The sequence below is a fragment of the Vespa crabro genome, chromosome 10 (genome assembly GCF_910589235.1).
Source record: "Vespa crabro chromosome 10, iyVesCrab1.2, whole genome shotgun sequence".
Classification (NCBI taxonomy): Eukaryota; Metazoa; Arthropoda; class Insecta; order Hymenoptera; family Vespidae; genus Vespa; species Vespa crabro.
The window spans coordinates 5,719,492-5,741,991 of record NC_060964.1 but is presented as its reverse complement, the minus strand read 5'-3'; the positions used below and the strand labels follow the sequence as shown (position 1 = coordinate 5,741,991).

General features: G+C 35.5%; 2 protein-coding genes across 21 annotated transcripts in view; one reads left to right on the top strand and one right to left on the bottom strand.

Annotated features, from left to right (window-relative positions):
- LOC124427262 (WAS/WASL-interacting protein family member 1-like) overlaps positions 1–22,500 on the top strand; it is a 219,956-nt gene that overhangs the window by 50,647 nt on the left and 146,809 nt on the right. The gene's annotated exons all lie outside the window — the stretch shown is intronic.
- LOC124427258 overlaps positions 1–22,500 on the bottom strand; it is a 166,982-nt gene that overhangs the window by 63,935 nt on the left and 80,547 nt on the right. For all 20 annotated transcript variants that reach the window (XM_046969915.1, XM_046969916.1, XM_046969918.1 and 17 more), the window contains one exon: positions 14,984–15,100. In XM_046969915.1, the coding sequence (XP_046825871.1) occupies positions 14,984–15,100 (117 nt within the window). The remainder of the gene's footprint in view (positions 1–14,983; positions 15,101–22,500) is intronic.

Below are 22,500 nucleotides of genomic sequence, written 5' to 3'. Positions count from 1 at the left end.
TTTCTCTTTTTTTTCTTTACAATGACAAATTTCTTCGCAATGACAGAGAAGGTTTTCGAAAAAGAAGAAAGAAATAATTCTTTCGTCTAATGTAAAAAATACAAAAAAAAAAAAAAAGAAAAAAATAGCGCGTGATAAAGTACGATTTTTTTTCCTTTTTTCCTTCTTTTTTTTCTTCCTTTTTTTATTTCACTTTTTTTTTTTTTTATATCTCAAATGACAAAGGCCGCTTTCATAATTACTCGCTAATACCTCGACTCTCGAGAAATCGATTTTTGTTTCATCGAAAAAGAGATCTTTTCACGAGCTTTCTTTTTTTTTCTCCTCTTTTTTTTCCCCTCTCGAAAGCTACAGAGCGTCCCTTCGTACGTAAGTGCTGAAAAACGGTGACGTTCGATTTTTAAGGAAATTCGCGTGACGACGGCCCGTTTTGTTGCTTCATTTTTATCGATAATATTACCCGTGAACTAGTTTGCAACGCGCGAGACAAAAAGTTGACGCGTCGTTTTTACCCCTCGATCAAAAGGTAAAAAAAAATGTATGAAAGAAGAAAGGAAGAAAAAGAAAGAGAAAAAGAAAAAAAAAATCAAAACAAAACAAGAGAAAAGAAAGGAAAAAAAGAAAAAGAGAAAAAGAAAAATTAATTAAACTTCCGAGCAAAAGTATTCCGCGTTACGTTATCCACGTACAATTTCACTCGAACCATACAATAAAGTAATCATACGACGATAATTAGGATATATATATATATATTTTTTTTTTTTGTTTTGACATTGAAATAAACAGAGTTTTACATGGACGCGATAGTTCGATCATCGATCTATTTCGATTTGTTAAAATAAGACGAGTATCGATCGTACGACCTTTCTTTCCCCTCTTTTGGAATCTTTCTTTCTTTTCTCTTTGTTTTCTTTTTTTTTTGTTTTGCTTTTTTTTCCCTCCTTTTATTTCCTTACGTCGAACGATGCGCGAATGGAGCTCGAAATAGAGCCGCGATCTCGACACCTACCTACGTATTTCCATTAAAGATCCTGTTTATTGTGAAACGGGAATCGACTTGGTAAGTGGGCCATGCACTGCGAAGAAGCAAAAGCAGTTGACAGGGTGTCGATAGCCCTCCAGCCACGAAGGAAATAGAAAGGGGTCGGCAATCGAACTCATAGAATCCCGATAATATCTCCCTTTTAGTGGTTTCAAAGTGGCGCAAAGAGAGAGGAATGGAAGAAGCGATCGAGGAAACGGTGAGTTGAGAGGGAGGATATAGTGGGTGTGATGGGTGGGATAGTTGATATGTTATAGGTGAGATGATTTAGTTAGGGAGAGTGAGGTTTTGGAGACGAACTCGTTATCATCATAATCAATTCTCATTCAGTTTTGCCTACTGGGAATTCGATTTTTGAAATTGTCATTCCAGCGTGATAGAAAAATCTGATTGGATCGTATTTGTTAAATATCTTAAAATTTTGTCCATGAAACGTACATACTCAAAAAACGTTAGTAATTTCTGACTCATGAGTTTCGTTATACCGATTAGACTTAGAAATAGAATTACAAAACGTTCCGAAGTTTCTTTGATCTCTTGACGATATAATTATGTCTCAATTATTGTCATTATTCGACATTTACAATGAGCATTATCGTTATTTTCCATTCCGAAAATTTTCAACTGTGATTTTGAAAAAAGTATCACACCGGGAAATAAAAACCTGAAGGAGTTATCGTTCTACGTTAATGAAAATAGTATCGCATTTACGGACGACGAATTCGATTTGTACCATTTATTCGGAGAATGTTTGGTGTGTCAGTAGTATATGTACGAGTATGGTTGTACGGCGATCAGAATGGGTTATTGGAATTTCCGATAACAGGATTCAACAGAGCCGTATAATTATCAAAATTCGTCAATACGCAATACTGTATCGCTTACAGACTCGTCGAGTTATATACCATGATACAGATGGATAGGAACAGAAAGAGAGAGAGAGAAAGAGAGAGAGAGAGAGAGAAAGAGAAAGAGGTAGCGTATGTGAGAGAGAAAAAGAGAGAGAATAAGAGAGAGAGAGAGAGATAGAGAGAGATTGACCTATTTGGGCTTATATCGTGACCAACCTATAGCACGTATCTGAATTTGATCTGGCCACAATTATTGTTACGCGGTTATAGGGTAACGATAAGTGTGGACTGATAATTCAGAAATCTGGCAATGCGTCCCATCAGAGGGACACCAAGCTGGATATGTAATATATACGTGCGTGTGTATGCGTGCGAGCATGAGCACACGTGCGTGGAAATCTGCGTGTGTCCGTGTGTGACGTTATTTCGTAGTACAGCCTGATAATGAAAATCGATAAGCAAATTCTTTTTTTTCATTTTATTTCTCTGAACCGTGAGATTCTCGTTGAATCCAATACATCCTTCAGCAGGAGCAACAGTAGCGCAAGCATTTCTTCTCTCTCTCTCTCTCTCTCTCTCTCTTTTTCTCTTTCTCTCTTTCAACATATCGCATCATCCATTCACCACCTCATGACACCAACACTATTCCGTATTGGCTGTGTGTAACCGTATTGAACTTTCCGAATGGTCGAATTTCATAATTGAGTTCGTTAATAACCATCGATGCATTGTGCCATGTAGAAATTTTCATCGAGTCCCTACGGAACTACCTTGCATTCAGACGAGTGTAAATATATGAGGAACGAACACGAGAAGATAGTTTTATTAATCCATGATATTGTCTACTTTTCATTCGAGGCTCCCTTACTCAAGTATATTCGAGTTTTTATCTTTCTTTCATTCTTTCTTCCTTTCTTTCTCTCTCTCTCTCTCTCTCTCTTTTTCCTTTTTTTTTCTTTCTTTTTTCTTCCGTTTTCTTTAACGAGAAGATCTTCACCGAGACACTACTTCATTATTGTATACCCGGATCACGATTGTCTAATGGTTACGCTCAACTAAAGTGTCCCGAGTATCCCTTGTACGGTTTTTCAAAGTTTTCCTAGTGATCCTAAAGATTTTAATTATCGATAACAAGGAATCTCTAACGAATTCTTTTTCACTAATGACGGTACGTTCTCGTTGATATGAGTGCTCAAGATCAATTCAATGGTATTGATTTTCTTCGATTGTGTTATTCTTTTGCCTCTCTCTCTCTCTCTCTCTCTCTCTCTTTCTCTCTCTCTTTACACTTCTCTCTCTTTCTCTCCTTTTCATCCTGGTATGTTTTGAATTACGAAATGCCACATTTCGGATGTATCTTTCTCCGTGTCCTGTTTTTTTATTGATCCTGATGCAGCCGTGAGTGTGTCATTATTCGTTTCGCTTTGAAAGCTTTTTTACCTTTCAGGAAATAAATCTGTCGCGACTCATTTCAAAACTTCACCATGTCTCGGCAACAATCATTTCCGAATATTATTTTTTTCTTTTTCCTTTTTTTTTTTTTTTCTCTCGTTCCGTCACCAACGGAGATTAGAATTTGTTCGATTTCATTATTATCGTTAAAAGATATGATATCATTATTAGGATCTAATAATATTTATCAAGCGTGTAAAGAAGAAGAAGAAGAAGAATATATCGGTGAATTGAAATTGTATGTATACGTTCGCTTACACAGCGAAAAGTGATCTTTGAACTTGGCTCAAGATTAGCCAGTCAAATTTTAGTTGATTCAAGCAGAATTACCTTTTCGCGGTGGTCGTAAACAGGGACGCTACTCTATGAAGAGAACGGATTATAATCCCAAAGGAGTGGATTCCCTTTTCCCGGAGCACTTTCAGACGTTCTGACTAAAGTTAAATATGGTCTCTCCTCTCTCTCTCTCTCTCTCTCTCTCTTTCTCTCTATTTCTCTCTTACACACTCTCTTTGTGGATGGTCACAAATCTTCTAGACTCTTGAATCTTTTCCGTATCTCAGTAATACGATGTCGAGAAAAATCTGAAAATCAAAATCTCTCTTCTTCCATCTGGTACGAAATCGTATGGTTTAATACCTGCTCGAAAATATCTATCTGTTATTGCGTCCTTGATGACTTCATTTTTTTCATTTTATTTCCTTCCTTCATCTCTTTCTTTCTTTCTTTCTCTTTCTCTCTCTCTCTCTCTCTTTCTTTCTCTATCACCGACAAAATGGATATATTACGTGTAGCAATGAAAGAAAGAGAGAGAGAGAGAGAGAGAGAGAGATAGAGAGAACGATTCATACGGTCTATTAAAATATGGCAAAATGATTCATCAAAGAAATCCACGGTAATATCAGTCAAGTTTGGGGTTAAATGTAACGCTAGCAGCGAATTACATTTATTTCAAGATTGTTGATGAAAGAACGCACCTGAACTAACAGAAGAAGATGGAGTTGGCGATGCAAGAGATATCGCTTGCTCGTTCGTTGCCTCGAAGCAACTTTTGAAATAACCCAGGAAGAATGTATAAATATGCGAGACAAACACGATAGATATCAAAGTACGAAAGGCAGATTGTATATTGGGCATTGAGGCGATTTCTTGTTTACTACTCTTTACCGCGAATGTAATTTGTTCTATCAACGAAAATGTTTTCCTTTTAGCAATTTTATTTTGTACATATATATATATATATATATATGTGTGTGTGTGTGTGTGTGTGTGTGTGTGTATTGCCTTTCTTTTTCTATTTCTTTCTTGTTGTTACTATTTTGTTAGTGAAAAGAAAGAATAAGAGAAAAAGGAAATGAGAACGACAAATTTTCAAGTAAAATACAAATGTATGTTACATTTTGTTCCGCCTGTTTTGTTTCGTTCAATTATAATAATAACGATATAAGATAAAATATTTCGATGAGAGGACCATTGAAACAAAATTTACATTCAATGCTTTTCTAAAGATCTATCCATTTTATAAATAAAAGAGAAAGGAGAATTGTAGGAAATGTGATCTTTACGGTTGAAGGATTAATATAGATCGAGACATTTCGGCAAGTTGTCCTAATCTTTCTTTATTCAAGTGACTAATAGTACAATAAAGATAAAAGCGATCTTTCTTTTTCTCCTATTTATCCTTTTCCTTCCATCTCTTTTGGGAATATCTCATTGTAACTGAGTCATTAAATAAATAAATTTCCTTAAAGCATTTAGCTAAGGAATCAAGTCTAAATTAAAGGATCTTTTACCTGTGAATTAGTCCCTTGCGATATTATTAGAATGAGAAATATAGTGAGATTTTGATTAGGAATAATTTATCAATGTAATATATCCGAAAAGAATTAGTAGAGGTAATGTATAATACCGAAAAAAAAAAAAAAAGAAAAAAAATCCATCTCCCTCATCGAAGAAGAAGAAGAAGAAGAAGAAGAAGAAGAAGAAGAAGAAGAAGAAGAAGAAGAAGAAGAAAAAATTAGAAAAAATTAGAAAAAAAAATTAGGAAAAAAAAGAAGAGGAATAAACCAAGTTATTTATTTTCCTTTTGCGCTAGATTGTATTCGCGCTCACCGAACCGTACGAGGATGCTTAAAGTGTTTACAAGCTAGTTGGAAGTTGTATGAAACCGACGATTACCAGACCAGAACGTTATTCTGGTAAGGTGCACAGTTGGTATATTTGTGCGTCTTCTAGGAACGCAATGCGCTAGAGTTATACTCTCTTGAGAAATGGAAACGGATTTCCGTGCATTTCGTTGGTCTCAAGGTTTATACAGAAGATTCTTGGTTGTTTGTTAACGTAACCACCATCACAATGGTTAACAATTTTGTCGATTAATGAAAATAATGAGAATCATCGGGCAGGGGGGAGGGGGGATTATGCGATGAGAAAATCCGAAAGAATTCATTCATGATAGATCCTTTGAAAGATAATAATTAAATATAATTTCTTTTCTTGTTTTATTTTTCCTTCTTTGTTCTCTCTCTCTCTTTTTTTTCTTTTTTTTTTTTTTTTTTTTTTTTGGTTTTTTTTAATTAATGAGGAAATCGATCGCGCTAAGTGAGAGATGAAAAAAAAAAGAAAGAGATACAGAAAGAGAGAGAGAAAGAGAGAGAGAGAGAGAAAAGAACGATAGGAATCATGGTTAGTCATTTATCTTTTGAAGAGAAGCGATAAGCAACATTACGAAGTGATAAAGATGAACTAGCCAGCGGCATAGGAGAGTGGAAGTTTGATCTAGGATATTTGCGGCTAACGTTATATTTGTTCATCGCCCGTATACCTTCATCATTGAGTGAAACGAATGAACGAACGAACGAACGAGCGATCGACCGCTAACGCTTGCTATATCACACGTCCTCGTTTATTAGTTCGTCGAGTATCGAAATGTGCCGTTGATTTGGAAGACCGAATCTGGCCGTCAGAAAGATCAAATATCTGCCGAGCAAACTTTCGGAATCGTCATGAATAACACAGTGTCGCTGATGAAGTTTGCTTAGAAGTGTCTCGTTAATCCATCTATCTTACCTCAAAGGCACGTTTAACAACTAGACCAATGTATAATATTTTACTTTGAATATTTTTTTACTTTTTAATTCCAATAAATCGATTTTTCATTCGATCGACAATTTCTCTCTCTTTCTCTCTCTCTTTCTCTCTCTCTCTCTCTCTCTCTTCGTTTCATTCACTTTAATCTTTTCTTTTTTCGAAAGTTTGCAATAGGTCTTCTTGATAAAATATTTTTTCAACGTAAGAACGGTTCCATCAAAGATTTCTACGGTTCGTTAATCCGATCAGTCTTTCTCTTTCTCTCTCTCTCTCTCTCTCTCTGTAAGCTTTATTATTCTTACCTTTGCAAATATCGAACGTGAGATTTACATATCACGATAGAAACAGGTATGATCGTAGAAATTCGATTCGTCTTTGATACCGTCGACTTGGCCGATTACGCGTGACAAATGGAGTTGTAATCTGAATTCTGTGCAATCTTTGCCTATGAATGGAAATGGAAAATCTTTGGTTGAATATTTATGGAAAAATTTATGAAAAGTATTCCTTGAAAAATGTAGAAAATCAATTCCAGTTTTTATCGATTACAGGTGTATATTGCGTTCTAAGAAGAACGTATTAGAAGTAGCTTAGTCCATTGGTCCAATTTTCCAAGGAATCCCTTAGGAAAACAGATAAATCCAAAAGTAAAGTAATAATATAGTAGCTATTAATGATGTTTCTTTTTCTTTTTTTTTTTTTTTTTGTTTCATTGCAACATAAACAAAACCATCGTAATGGGTTGGTAAAGATGCTAGTAACCTGTGTCGTTTAACATTAGCACTACAGTCTCGTAATTTGCACACTCTACATTCACTTTTGTTCCTTCCGTCTCTTTCGTCGTTTTCTCTCTCTCTCTCTCTCTCTCTCTCTCTCTCTCTCTCTCTCTGTCTGACTGTCTCTGTCTTTCACCCTCTCTAAAGATCTCCTCTTCCCCTTTCCTACACGTACGTAGCCTTACGTAGCGCGAAGCCAGAGAAGCGTAGGTGCCATTACGAAATGGCAACGAGTAATTTTCGCGATGAAGTGTTGAGCTACATCGTTCTTCGCTTTCCTAATGTAGGCACTTTAGACAGTGAGGACGATATTATACTGGTCCGCCGCTCTTGAAATCATCATCAAACGATGGAACGTACATCTCTGTTTAACATTGTACACGTGAAATTTCTACGATCCGTTAACCCCAACGAAATATAATCCTTGAACTCGTTATTATTAAACGTTGAACGAAATCAATCTATTTAACGTCATTAATCATGTTAAATACGTGAATACGAATAAATCAATTCTCGAGAAATTCACATTTAATTTTTATAAATGATATAGAACGTAACAAAGGATATCATCATATTTTAAAAGTTTTCACGTTTTTCGTACTCTCTTCGTGAAAATCGGCACACGTGAAAAAGGGAACCAAGAGCATTAGCTCCGCGATAGACCTTACAAAAGTCCTCCGTAAATCGCGGCTATCGCGGAATCCATTTTTCCTAGATCACTGACTTATCCTAATGGGTTGATAAAATATTCAGAAAGCGACGGAGAATAAATTTTGGTTGAGGCGCGGAACGAAACGCTTTCCTCGTTGTACTCGACTTTACTTCGTGTAATATACCCCAGGGTACTCATCTTCTTGAGTACGGTATAACCGTACATAGAATTCGAAGCCGATATTGCATGGCTTATCTTAGGTAGAATATACACTCCTTCTTGTGTCCTCGACTTAGTTCGCTTTCTCTCTGTCTTTGGACGATGAGCTTGGTTATCCCAGGAGAATTCTGACGGAAAATTATCTCGAAAAATGTATCTTCAAGTCTTTTCAAGAAAGAAAGAAAGAGAGAAAGAGAGAGATAGAAAAGATAGACAGGCCCCTTAACTCGAACGGAAAACAGAGATTGCTGGATTTATATTCTAACCTTTCTTCCTCTCAATATCCTTTATTTTTGTTTTTCTAGTTTACCAAGTTTAATCTATAAATCGATATTGCGGATTATTCGATCAGGATAAAAGCTCTAATTGTCTTCTTCGTGATTAAGCTGGATCGTCGATCGTCGATCTGATAATTTACAGGAACGTGCATTCAATGAGATATAACGTATATATTTGGTTTAATTATTGAAAGGATATAAATTATATATAGAGAATCCTTTTGTTCGCGATTTACATTGTCGTTGTTCTAGATGGAAATAATAATACAAAGTGAAACTTTCGTTTCAATAGAAAATATATTGGATATCGTCGTTTCTAAATATGTTCTTATAGTTAATGTAAGTATATAAGTAGATACGCGTGTTTACATGCGTTAAACTAAATGTGTATACATATATATATATATATATATATATATATATATATATATATGTACACACATACATACACACACCAATTTATCTATTTTTAAGAAAAATATTTTCAATCTCGATTTCAGGAGGCATAAAATTATAAAATGCAAATCCAAATACGTCGTCGAAGAAACAGGAATATTTGGCTACCTAGGTAACAGATTGAGATATCTACTTTCTAGATTTTACTAGAAATTCTGTTACATTGGTAGACCATTTTACGAGTCGACTTGCAGTATATCTTTCCCATTCCTATCGAGCTTTCCTTCCCTTTCTTATTTCTTTCGCGATTGAGGATCGACAGGAATGCAAACGTAGCAGGACCCGCATCTACCCAATCAACGAACGACCGCCCTCCCATTCCCCTTATCTAACCTTCACCACCTCTATCTGCAAAAGGAAAAGAAGAAGGACAAAATCGAAAAAAGGAAGACAGATGAAGTAGAAAAAGATGCTGTGGGATTACGTGCGAAACCGAAATTGTGATTTGACGGATTTCTTCGGCAGTCTGTCTGTCTCTCTAACTTTCTTTCTCTGTCCTTCTGTCTGTCTGTCTGTCTGTCTCTTTTCAACCTTCACTTCTTTTTCCATCAGGATGTTTCAATTTTTCCTTTTACTCGCGACGCCCGCATCGGTGCCGCGACAGACTTCTTACGCTTCGAATATCCTATGTTGAACGTGTCATTCCTATCTTCTTCAAGAGATATATACTCCGACTTCTCTTTCTTTATTCTACATCCTACGTAAGTGACATCGTTTTACCTTCGTGTTCAGACCTCTTTCCTTGATATTTGTTTTCTCGAAAATTGTTTCGCGAGATATAGAGATACGATACTACATATACATATATATATATATATATATATATATATATATATATATGTATGTATGTAAGTATGTGTATATATATGTATGTATGTATGTATGTATGTATGTATGTATGTATATATGTACATTATATAGTTATAGGTAAGTGGAGAAAGAAATTCTCTAGACGATACGAAAAGTGATACGGAAAGTCGACGAAGCGAAGAATACGCGATGAGAAAAAGAAGGAAGGAGTCACGGATTTACTGCTTTTTGATTCGCTTAATGGACCGTTTAATACACGTCCGATCCAGAAGTATCTCGCTTTTGTCGAATTATCGATCTTATTAGCAAAGTGCAAAGTTCGAAAAGTTCACTTTGGCTTATGGTCGCACGAAACGAACGAAGACGGAGGGAGAAAGAGAGAGAGAGAGAGAGAGAGAGAGAGAGAGAGAGAGAGAGAGAGAGAGAGAGAGAGAAAGAGAGAGTGAAAGAGAAGAACTTTAAAATCGTTTCCCTCTTGCAAAGGTCGAAAACTCGGCCTTTCCCTCGACACTCACTGAACTAAATTAGGCCGAGGTTTCCCAGTTTAGCATCTTCGCGAGAGCAAACAGCGACTTGGAGGAACTTCGTGTAAACGTAGTTTCTTCTCCGAGAGGAAACTGACTTTCGTCCATTGAATTTACTAGGAGTATGTATTTGTATGTATTTATGTATATATGTATATATATATATATATATATATATATATATATATATATGTATGTATGAATTTATCTAAATCGATACTTCAAAGTAAAGTAAAGTTAGAGTACAAAAATAATAAGAAATTTCAACCGGATGAATAATCCCGTATGTGTCTCGCTTATGTTATACAGTTCTGTTGTCATTTATTTTTTATTGTTTGTTAAATATTCTTGTTTATTTGTAATCGATACGAGAGAAAATAATCGAGATGTAGGAGAAAGAAAAAGAGAGAGAAAGAGAGAAAAAGGGATGTCACCATCGTGCGATTTCATTTATAAATTATTTCCAATGGTTGGGATCCATTTATCAAACAAACAAATAATACCTACGTACGTTATTAATTGTTAGAAAAAGCTATTTATATACATCACTTTGAATTAATAAGAACGTTTGTTTGATTTAACGTCATTTTTGTTCGTTTCGTAAAATAAATTATATTACGATACGTACGTACAATCATTTTTTATGAATATATTTGTAATATTTCATTATTTTATTCATTCGCTCGATTAGAAGGAAACTATTGTCGAACGAATTGTTAAGGGAAAATTGAGATTATATATCGGCCCGACGAATCCATCGAAATGAACAACATACATACGTGCTACGTTGCGCAACGTTGACCAGGGATTTCAGTAATTCTAGTGCGTCATCAACGTTCACTTCTCGTTGATGCTCGTACGCTTGTCGACCCGTTGAAAAAATAGGTATATTGATCGAGAACGCACGATTTATTTTATAATCCCTGATATAGAAAAGTTTGACGATGATGTTTTTTTCCTATTTCTTTTTTCTTTTTTTTCTTTTTTTTTTTTTTTGCTCTATGAACATTTGTCCTTTTTCCGAGGGAACATTATTTCAGGGAAGAAATTTTCTTCTTTTGGTTTTTCTTTTTTTTCTTTTTTTTTCTTTTTTTTTTTTTTTCTTTTTTTTTTTTTATTATCATTTCATTGATTTCATCGATACCTCGGGAATAAAAATGATTATACCAAATTTGATAATCCATTGTCTATAAGTCATAATTGACTTGCAAAGTCAGCTTGGTTATCGATTGGGGTGGATGGGCGGGAGGGGTTGGGGTACAACATACGTTTGAAAAAGTATCGACGCGATGGTACCGTAGGTTGATAATAAAAAAAAAAAAAAAAAAAAAGAAAAACGGATTCCAGTTCCGAATTTTGCGACGATTAGTCACGATAAATTGCCACGATATCGTTTCCGTTATCTTCCAACTTTTCCAGCTTAATGATCCAAAGCCCATGCCCATATCCTCTATGGGAAATGGCATGGTACATTAAAAGCTGGCATTATGTGACGTGTGCAGAAACGTAACACGAAAACTTTCTTATCCGTATATCCGTGTTGCGTATTATCTTATTGAATAATTCAATCGGTTTCAATGTTTTGTCGCTATGTAAAGGGAAGCCACACGTATGTGATATACGAAGAGTAACTTGGACAATCCGATTATAATTTCACGGGAATTTTCCTCGTTCGTATCGATTCGAGTTTGTTCTCTCTTTCTACCTTTCCAATTTAACGTTTCGGCTTATCGTTTTATTGCCCTCCTTCTTTTTTCCACTTCCCCTCTTCGTTCTCCGGATCCTCTCTCTCTCTCTCTCTTTCTCTCTTTCTCTCTCTTTCTCTCTCGATCCGCTGCCAACGAACGAAATCTCTGACTCTCAATTTTGCGATTTACACAAAACCGAGGATTTCACTACTTTCATCCTTTCGCTCGTTTTCACATATTTTCGATTATATTGCCGTTGGCGAACAAATGCGTCCAAATATATACTTGTATATAATTGTATTACATTTATATATTTTCGTAGATAGGTTAAATACCTTCGATAGATTATTGTAATTTATAGAGACGTTTGGTTTGGCCACCTGGTGGGCCCATAGGTTTCTATTTTGCAATAATCTTCCGGTCTGCTTTGATAATTAGTACCGCACACAAGTTGATAGGCATTAGTCGATAATCGTATTTCAAACGGTTGTCCAATAGTTGAACGACGAAATTAAAATCCAATCGGTCCGGGTCGGCTCGATCGGGTCGATCAGCTTGATCGTCCTGATGGTTAACGATCGCGATATAATCTACGAAATCTAATTTTACCAGGAAATTGATAGACGTGGTCGTTTGTGCGTGCAACCTAGTACGCGACATACACCCTCGACCACAAACCCGACGAACGTAAATATCCAATCAAACTGATTATTTATTTCAATTATGCTATATTTCCCGCGTTAAAGGAAATAATTTCAGTTCTTCCATTCGTTGAAATTAAAACGTACACCGTGTTCCAACGTTATGTTTTCGATTTCGTTTTACGTTAATATTGTTATAAATTTATTGTTTTGAAAGAAATGAAAAGCGATTGTTCGAGTGGAAATTTCTATATATTATATTGAATTGAAAATATAATTAAAGCGGGATTTAGGTTTTACGTTACAGTACGTATTAAAATCTTCCTTTTGAAATGGGCTTTTCGGTTTGCCCAAACGTTTGTTTCGGAGGTACAACCACGAAACGTCTAGAACAAACGTTCGTTCAACGGACAAAATTGAGTTATCGCTTTCCGACCTGTAACTTCCGTCTGTTTTGAATCGCTAACTAGACCGGGTCCGTTTTCGAGATGCCCGAGTAGTCTGGCATGAAGACGCGCAAGGAAATAATGGATGTTTTATGTATGCAGTCACGTTGTACGGTAACGATACGGATATAAATATTTAATGAGAGAATCGTAGTAACAAAATGTGATACCATGGATAAGAAGATCCTTTTCTTGATTATCCATGCTTTTTTCGAGATTCAATTAAGAAATCTAAATAAGAGACGACGTATATTTTATATTTTATTTATCCGATTGAAAAAATACTCCTATTTTTTTTTGTCCTTGTCCCGATTTCTCTCTCTCTCTCTCTTCTCTCTCTCTCTCTCTCTCTTTGTCTCTCTTTCTCTGTGTGTGTGCGTGTGTATGTTTGTTTTTTTTTTTCCGATAGAAATATTCGCCATTCGCAATTATTCCGATATTTTTTTCTTTTTTTTTTTTTTTTTTTTTTCATTTACGAATATGAAGAAATAGATCGTTCACATTTGTTTTCAATGCGTGATCAATGAAAATCGGGAAATACAATCAACAATAATCCTCATTGAAATTCGGAGACATCGATCTAATTTCCAGAGTACGTTTTCTCTCTTAGTTCTAAGACCGGCGCACGAGCGCGTATCGATGAATGTTTACTTTACCTTCGGAGGTAAATTAATTTATATGCAAATTAAGGTTCACAAAGTGGCGAGACGCATTGCGTTACAACAGTTCGGATGATAGGAAGCAATTAGTTACATAATTGGTATTTGAAAGGACAAGTATTCAGCACGTACTTTCAATGGAGCCCCCACTCATTAGCGCCATAAAAATATTTTAGATTTTATTCGTAAATTCCTTACGCGAATTACGAATAAATAGTTTTGCTAATTTTATTTTCTCTTTTCTGTTTCCTTTTTTTTTTTTTTTTCTTTTTTCTTTTTCTTCTTTTCGCCAGTAGTGGTGGAACTACAGGAAAAAAAAAAAAAAAAAAGAAAAGAAAAGAAGTAATATTTCTTTATTTAACTCTAACGAATGACTTATCGACGTTTCTACACTTAGTTTCAATGGATCTGATAAGAAGAGTCAGGCTAGCGAGAAGCACTTAACTTGGAACGTGACTCTATTTCTTAATGGGCTTGAAATTCTATCTCTTTTTCTTTGTCAGCCAATCTATCCTCCCTCAACATTAGATCTAAGAATGTAGGCCTATATATGGCAAGGGTTATCTCTTCATAAAGTCGAGATTATTATGATGAATTTGTCGTATAATTCTATTTTTCCCCTTTTCTTCTTTATCTTTTCCTTTTTTTCTCTTTCGCTTACAATTAATAACCATTAACAACGATATCGATTATTATACTCGATCGATGAAAAATCAAATTTATTATAAATTCATATTGACGGCAATATTTAAATAAGTTATAGGTTCAGATGGATATAAATTTTTTCGTTCCTTTTTTTTTTTTTTTTTTTTTTTTTTTTTTTTTTTTTTTTATAAATATCGAACGTAATCTATATAAATGACAAAGAGATTTTTTTTATCTCTTTTTTTTCTTTTTTTTCTTTTTTCACCGGGAAACAATAAATGTTTGCACTCGTGAAACGTATTTTACATTAATGTTCCCGTTCGACTACATCGATTAATACCAATTAGAAGGACTGCTCCTTTAACACTATTTCCATTCCTACTAATCGCACTGGATCCATTTAGGATCTGAGAGAAGAGCACGAGAGCGAGTGAGAGAAAGAGAAAGAAAAAGAGAGAGAGAGAGAGATAGATAGATAGAGAGAGAGAGAGGACGAAATGAAAAGCGGCTCGTACGGGAATCAAGAATGGTCGAGTTGGCGAGTTAGCGAGACAGCGAACGGTCTACGTTGAAATACTGGAAACGCGACAATACAGGGTTGAAGCTAAAAGGTGTACCAGAGCGGCAAATATAGGTAGATACGTATGTGTCCGTCCTTTAAATGCATACGTATGTGTTAGTCTCTAAACGCATACGTATCTACATATATATGTATGTTTATGTGTGTGTGTGTGTGTGTGTGTGTGTTACTCACTGCATGTGAAGGGTCGCGACCGGCTTGTCGGAAAAGAGGACGACCGGTCGGTCGAATCGTTTGTTGCGACCGCAGACTCGAGCTCCACCCTCGAATTGAAGCCAGCCACCCTGGCACCTGCAACAAAAAGACGATTTTCACTGTAACCAGCCATTACTCTCGCAAGAAAAAAGTAACCTCTTTGGCTACCATTTGTTAATTAATTTCGTTCGATCATCTATTCAAGTAAATTATCATTTTAACATTTAATGATTAATTTCTATTTTAATTAAATGAAATTATTTATTTTAATTATACACAGGACAATATTTTCTATTTCTTATAATACTTTCTCGAATTCTCTTTTCAACATAAGAAGAAATCAATTATTTAATCGTATTCTAATTCTCCTTTAACCTTTCTACCATACCATTATACCTTGCGTGCGTCCGATTAATAATTTAGATCGAATTGGTAAACGACGAAAAGCTTTGAGAAAAGCTTTAGGGAAAATGGTTAATTAATGCAAAAGTTGCTTCGCGTTTTAAAAGCGATGAATTAAACAACGTACTATCGATTATCGCGGAGTTCCAAACGATGCACGCTGCTGTTGTATTAAGCGCTTAAAGAATAAATATGGTTGCAAGCATATTCGTTGGTTACATCTATAACACCTTCATCGTATCAATAATAACCATATATTATCTCTCTCTCTCTATCTCTCTCTCTCTCTCTCTCTCTCTTTCTTTTTTTCCTTTGCTTTGTAATTCTGCTTTTACTATCACCATTATTACTGGCACCACTATTACAACGAAATCTCGTTTCAATAAGACACGAAGGGTTAGAATTTAAAGTGCGATATTACACTACTACTATCTCGCCAGGATCACTATGATCGTTATATAAGGGTACTAAAATAAACGACGTCCCGTCTATTCCGAACGGAGGAAGAAATTTCATAGTAACCTCTTCAGGCGCCATTTTGAAAAGAGGTTACTCGGTTAATTGTTAGACGATCTGCCTGGTGAAAAGTCGTTATTACGGGTAACGTTTTCTCTGTGGAAGTGCAAGGAAAATTTTCTGTTAGGATGCATGTACTCTCTCTCTCTCTCTCTCTCTCTCTTTGCTTATGGTAGGAAAACGATTATCGACGAGGGTTAGAACCGAAATTGCTTCTTCGTTTACGCTGAGCCAACTTCAAAGGACTTGTTTTACTATAGCATGGAAAAGGGAAAAGGGAATGATGGTGAACTGTGCTAAAAGTGAAAGAGAGAGAGAGAGAGAGAGAGAGAGAAAGAGAGGGAGAGAGAGAAAGAGAGAATAATAGAGGGTGGAAGAGAATGATAGAAGATGGAAGAGAAAATGATACAGAGGGGAAGAGAATGGTGATAGGTATTTCGAAAGTGCGGTAACACGAGTCGGTAATACGCAACGGGGGAATCATACTGATTCAATCAGTTCCGTCGTCTCGCTTTTGCTCTTCCAAAAGGGAAATACCGTAACATTCCATAACACGCTTCGTCGATTATTATCCGTCAAGATTTCGTGAAATATCGCGCCGGAAACGACCCTCCATCCAATTTAAGGAAATCCAAGCTCGACCCCATGTCATGCGTAATTAAGGTTATCTTATAATCTCTAATCAATATAACGAAGATATACATACATACATATATTATTCCATTCATTAAAATCCTATCGTCTGTATTCTTAATTCAATCTTTAGCTCACCTTTTATTTCCATTCACCAAAAATAGAAATTTATTTGACCGATTCGAAAAGTCGACGATTCCTCTCGTAGTTACTTAACACTTTAATAAAGAACTTTCGTGATTTAGCGATAAGGATTTCTTTCATTAATGGGATTTGATTCCTTAAAGAACGTGTCGCGAAAGCAAATGGGTCTTGTCCACCTCCCTTCTCTCCTCTCCTCCTCCTCCTTCTTCTCCTCCCTCGTCACTCTCTCTTTTTCTTTCTCCTCGTGACCCAATTTCATTCTCTTCTTATTCGTCGATGGTAAGCAAAAAAACAGAGTAAAAAAAAAAGGATGATAAAATAAAGAGAGAGAGAGAAATTGATATTAAAAGGACGAATAAAATTCGCAGATATAAAATATTTAAATTCTATCTAAACTATGTACAAAAAGGTTCGACTTGAAAAAGTACCTATATCGTCTACAATGTTTGACTTTAGATCTATTTTATCTCAAGGCTATCCTATGAAAACCAACCTTAAGTCGGTCCTTGTTTTTATTTCATTACTTACACCATCCTTTTCGATTCGTAGTGACAAAGAAATTTCACAATTATTATTTTTCCTAATCTCTTCTTTTCCCATTGACAAAAAGAAATATTAACAATATATAATGCATTTTCAATCCAATGCAATGGATTATAAAGTTGAAACTATTATGAAAATAAATACTTTTGAAGTTTTGACGATTTTCTCTCTCTCTCTCTCTCTCTCTTTATTTTTTTCATTTCGTTTCTTTCTGGACATGCAACAACTGGTATCCTTAAGTTACGGATAGAAATCTTTTCATGGAGAAATAAAAATGGACAATTACGGAAAGAAAGTATAATGAGAGAGAGAGAGAGAGAAAAAGATAGAGAGAGAGAGAGAGAAAAAGATAGAGAGAGAGAGAGAGAAAAAGATAGAGAGAGAGAGAGGGGGGGGAGGGGTGAAAAGAAAGATAAAAAATATAGAATGATAGAGAGTACGGAAGCCAACGTTATCTGCATTCGAATGAATGCTTAAATTACGTGCATAATTCATCGTCCATTTGTTGAACAGGATTCAAGGATTCGCCGAACTTTTATATTGACTCTAAAAGTAACTTCCTACCGGCCGACGCGAGTATTATTATTATTTTCTTTTTTTTCTTTTTTTTTTTTCTTTTTCTTTTCTTTTTTTCCTATCACGGTGATGCCTACAAGGAAGTTAAAATTTCTCTCTCTCTCTCTCTCTCTCTCTCTCTCTTTCTCTCTCTCTCTCACTTTTCCTCTTGGATGAATGCGAATCTCGAAGCGAACCTTCTACAAAATTGTGAGCATTTTAAAAGAACTACGCGCAATTACTCTCGTTCTCGTTCGACGTTATAACCCTTGCACGGGTTCTCCTTGTTATTAGCGAAATATCGAATTTTAAATCTTATCGAGGTGGTTTTTACGCTTGGCTTGCTACGTTGAACATGACAGGAGCCATCGTAATTGGAATCGATGCATAGATCCTGTCTATATATATATATACATATATATATATATATATATATATGTGTGTGTGTGTGTGTGTGTGTGTGTGTATGCAAGCGAGAGAGAGAGAGAGCGAGCTTGATAGGCTCGCTTGATTTGACTACGGATTCTCCTCCGTTCTGGGTCGCATAGTAACATCAATAACGTTAATTAACATATCAACGAGACAATCCCAGAAACGCGTTTGCTCGAGCAATGCCTTTACCCATTCTGGAGAGGTTCCCCCCTTTACCTGAGCTAGGCTCATTCGAATCTTGATATAATCCGGCATAGAGCAACAACACTTGCCTTCCATTGTTACGCATAAGCTAGGATACGTCCTTCTGTCATAGTTCAACCGTTCTATCGGACGCACCGCTTTTGAATTAATTGCTTGGCTTGCCTTCGATAAATTGCTGATTCTCTAGAGATCTTTGTCCTTTTTGAATGAATCCAACAATTTCCATTGCCCCCGGCATTTCTCTCTCTCTCTCTCTCTCTCTCCCCCTCTCTTTCTTTTACATTTTCTATCATTCTCTCTTCGATTCTCTTTCGATCAACACACCGATAAAATACTTGTTTTCGGTGCTATCGTATGTTTGACCCCGAGAAGAATGAAAATTTATTTTTCTATCTTCGTATTGTCATTTTTTTTCTCCTTTTTATTTCTCCCTCTATCTTCATTTTTTTTTTGTTTTTCTTTTTTTCTTTTCCTTCTTTTTTTTTCTTTTTTTTAAGAATTTATGACATGTCCTACGAGCTAAACTACATTTTCCTTACGACATTTCCTTTAGGAAATTCTCTTAATTCTGAATTAATGTAACGGAAATCTCAATGTTCTTCCTTTCTTTATTCCTTCCTTCCTTCCTTCCTTCCTTTTTTTCCTATTTTTTTTCTCTTCCTTTATTTATTTTCACGAACACGTCGGGATTAAGGGATGTTGAGAAACAGTGGGTTGTTTTTTGCGGAAAAAGAGTAAAAGTTATTAGTCTTACGCGACGTTTACACGATATATCGATACTGACGCGATACGCTTCGTTTTCAGTGCATTTGGCGTCTGGTATCGAACCGTAAAAGCGCGAATCAGCCTTTCTCACTTTTTCTCCTTCGTTGGCAGTCGGATACACGTGAAAAAGAAGAACTTGGACGCGCAGCACGGTCCGTAGAGAATCGGCAAAGGATCCCCAGGAAATTGGATGCTTTTATTTCGTACCGATTTTCTCAGATGCAACGGCTGGTATTCTAACCTTTTGCTTTGCCCTTTCTTTCGTTCTTTATCCATCTCCCTTTTTCACTCACCGTTTTCTTTCTCTTTCGCCCATAAGATGAACTTAACCCATGACCAGAAGATCGATTCGATTTCTCCACGGAGCACTAGCGGTATTTCTATTCCCGTAGTACGGCCGTTTGCAAGAATTTATTAAGCTACGAAACAGACCTTTGCACCGCAAATGGCGAAAATTTATTATATTCTCTATCAAGGTAATAATAATAAGTTGAAGATCATTCTTTTTCATAATTCTTTTCTTCTACTTCTTCTAATTTTTACTTTCTTCAAACAACTGTAAAAGTCAAGAAAATTTCTAATCAATTACGAATCATTTAATATGTACGATGAAATCAATAGATCGATTGATTTTACGTGCAAAATTTATATAAAGAGATTGTTTAATTTGACAAATGAAGTTCTTATTTTAACTTTGAAATTATCATTTTATTGAATTAAAACGTTCGTTAAAAATTCGACGAGTTTTAAAATATTTCTCGTTTTTTTTCTTTTTTATATTTGATATATCTTATTACGAAGATATTAACAGTGTCATCCTATAACGAATAACAAAGATATCTATTCGAACGTCTTTTTAGATTATTGGATAGTTAAAAGATAAAATGGTTTATTTCAAAAGTATTCGAAGAGAGTAGATTGCGAAAATGATTGGTGGTGAGTGAACGAGCGAGCGAACGAACGGACGAAAAAGAAAGTAGAGACAGAGCGTAATGTGAAATGCGACGACGTAGTCGCTCCGAGTCCCCATTGTTTTCTTCACGAAGTGTTCCGCGAGAAAATTTCGTAAACGTCTGTTATCTTGATAGCTCGTCGTCTAAGAAATAACGATATTTTTCATCTTGTCTGACGGGTAAATGTACGCGTTTATTAAAAAGAATCACGAATATAGGATAGAAGTAAAAGGTATTCTTCTTAAAAATATTATTTTATTCCTTTTAAAGAATAGACCAAAGTCATAAACTAATCAACAATGATATTAATTAATTATATTATTCGAAAGTATACGCTGAAGTTACTAATTAATAAATCACAAAGGAATAACTCGACTTTCGCAATTTGCAAAATTATGTAAATGACGTTTCGATGGTATAATCTTATTTCTCTCTCTTTCTCTCTCTATCTCTCTTTCTTCCTCTTTCTCTCTTTTTTTTTTTTTTATACTTCATATTTTCTCGGTTTGATTTATCAAGTACATATCTTCGCGATAGAGCACTTTTCTCAAAAATTAATTTAAAAGATAGCTATCGTTACAATAAATTCGACTTAATTTGATTTAATTTTCTCAAGAAACTCATTCTCTTTCTTTCTCCATCTCTCTCTCTTTGTCTTTTTCTCTCTTGCTATATAAAAATACAATATACAAGTATCATTTGATATTTTGTCTTCAAGTACCTTATTTGCGGCAAAACTTTCGAGTTTAAAACGGATTTGCAATTTGATCGCACATGTTCCTTGTGATTTCAATGCAAACGTCTAGTAGTTGAGAATACTTATGCAGTCAAACGCGCTTGCGCTGTGTGATTACGCACGTTTATTTATCTTCAACGTTCGACTAAAATTCCGGTAAAGTAAGCAATGAGAGGGTTTCTTCGAGGTAATGGCAGCCGATGTCAGTCAGTCAACCGGAAATCGCTTACCGCACCCAAGCCGTCTCATATTTTACGTTTCCTCTCTTATTTCCCAGTTTCACCCCTCAACCTCCGTCTCTCTTTCTCTCTCCAACTCTCTTTTCCTCAATCTCACGATTTTGCCCCTTTTCTACCACTTCTTTGCTTTTGCTCTGGCTTCTCAGCCGTCGCTATCCCCTTCCCTTTTTCCCTTCATCCCCATTTTCTACTTCCTTCCTTCGTCCTTCTCGCGATGCGACGTCCTGGAACGGAGTTATACTGCAAATCAATTTACTGAGGGCATTCAGACGGAATGGCGCTGAGAGCAGATTATAAATTTAAATGTAAACGGACATGGGGACGTACTGGAGGAATGGGTACGGCTTGAGGAAAAGGACGAACAACGTTAGAGGCTAGTTGTCTGTCTCTCTCTGTCTCTCTCTCTCTCTCTCTCTCTCTCTATTTCGTTTGCAGGTTGGTGCATTCGAAGAGAGAGAATTGTCTTGATGGATCCTTCTAGACGACGACATCACAACGAAAGGACGTAGCGTGTAAACACAAATGCTTTTCATTTTTAATGCCGTTACAGAAATTACAAAACTAACGAAGAATTAGTTCGTTCGTCGTTTCATCCTTTCGTAAATATTCTTTTATTTCTTTCCTTTCTTCTTGACAATCACGATTCGCAAATCAATTATGCCAACTCGATTTTGTTCGACGTTTCAACTTGTACATGGAAAGAATTTAATATTGTTAATACGTTCAATTAATATATTGGAAAATTTTTCAAATGAAAAAAGAGAGAACACATACACCTACGTACATACACACATATATATATATATATATATATATATATATATATATATATATGATGTGCTAGGATGTGCCATCGAAACTAGAAGTGTACTCGATTAGATCCTGTTCAAAAACAAATATTTCGAATGTTACCGTGGACATTCACAGAGGGATATCTGTGGGAGTCAAAGATGGTTGAAAAGTTGATCCACGGAATGTTTTGTATACCAACATACAGCATACATATATCTACATACGTATACATATGCATACGAAAGATATATATAAAAGGAGGAGAATGGGAAAGAGATAGATATAAACATTTGCTTACGTTATAAAATTGATTTTTATATAGACGCTTGGTTTATCGTATTTTCAATCTTCTTTCATACTGTCTGAACCCATCATATCTTTTCTTTTCTATCGATATAATGGATAACGAATGTGACAGACAAAAAGTTTTAAAAAATTGACCGTCGAAGTTTCTCTTGCCGGTGATATTTGATTAACAAAAGACAAAGGACGGCGAAATTATCGATATTATTTATTTTTTGTCTCTCTCTCTCTCTCTCTCTCTCTCTCTCTCTCTCTCTTTTTCCGTCTGTCTGTCTGTCG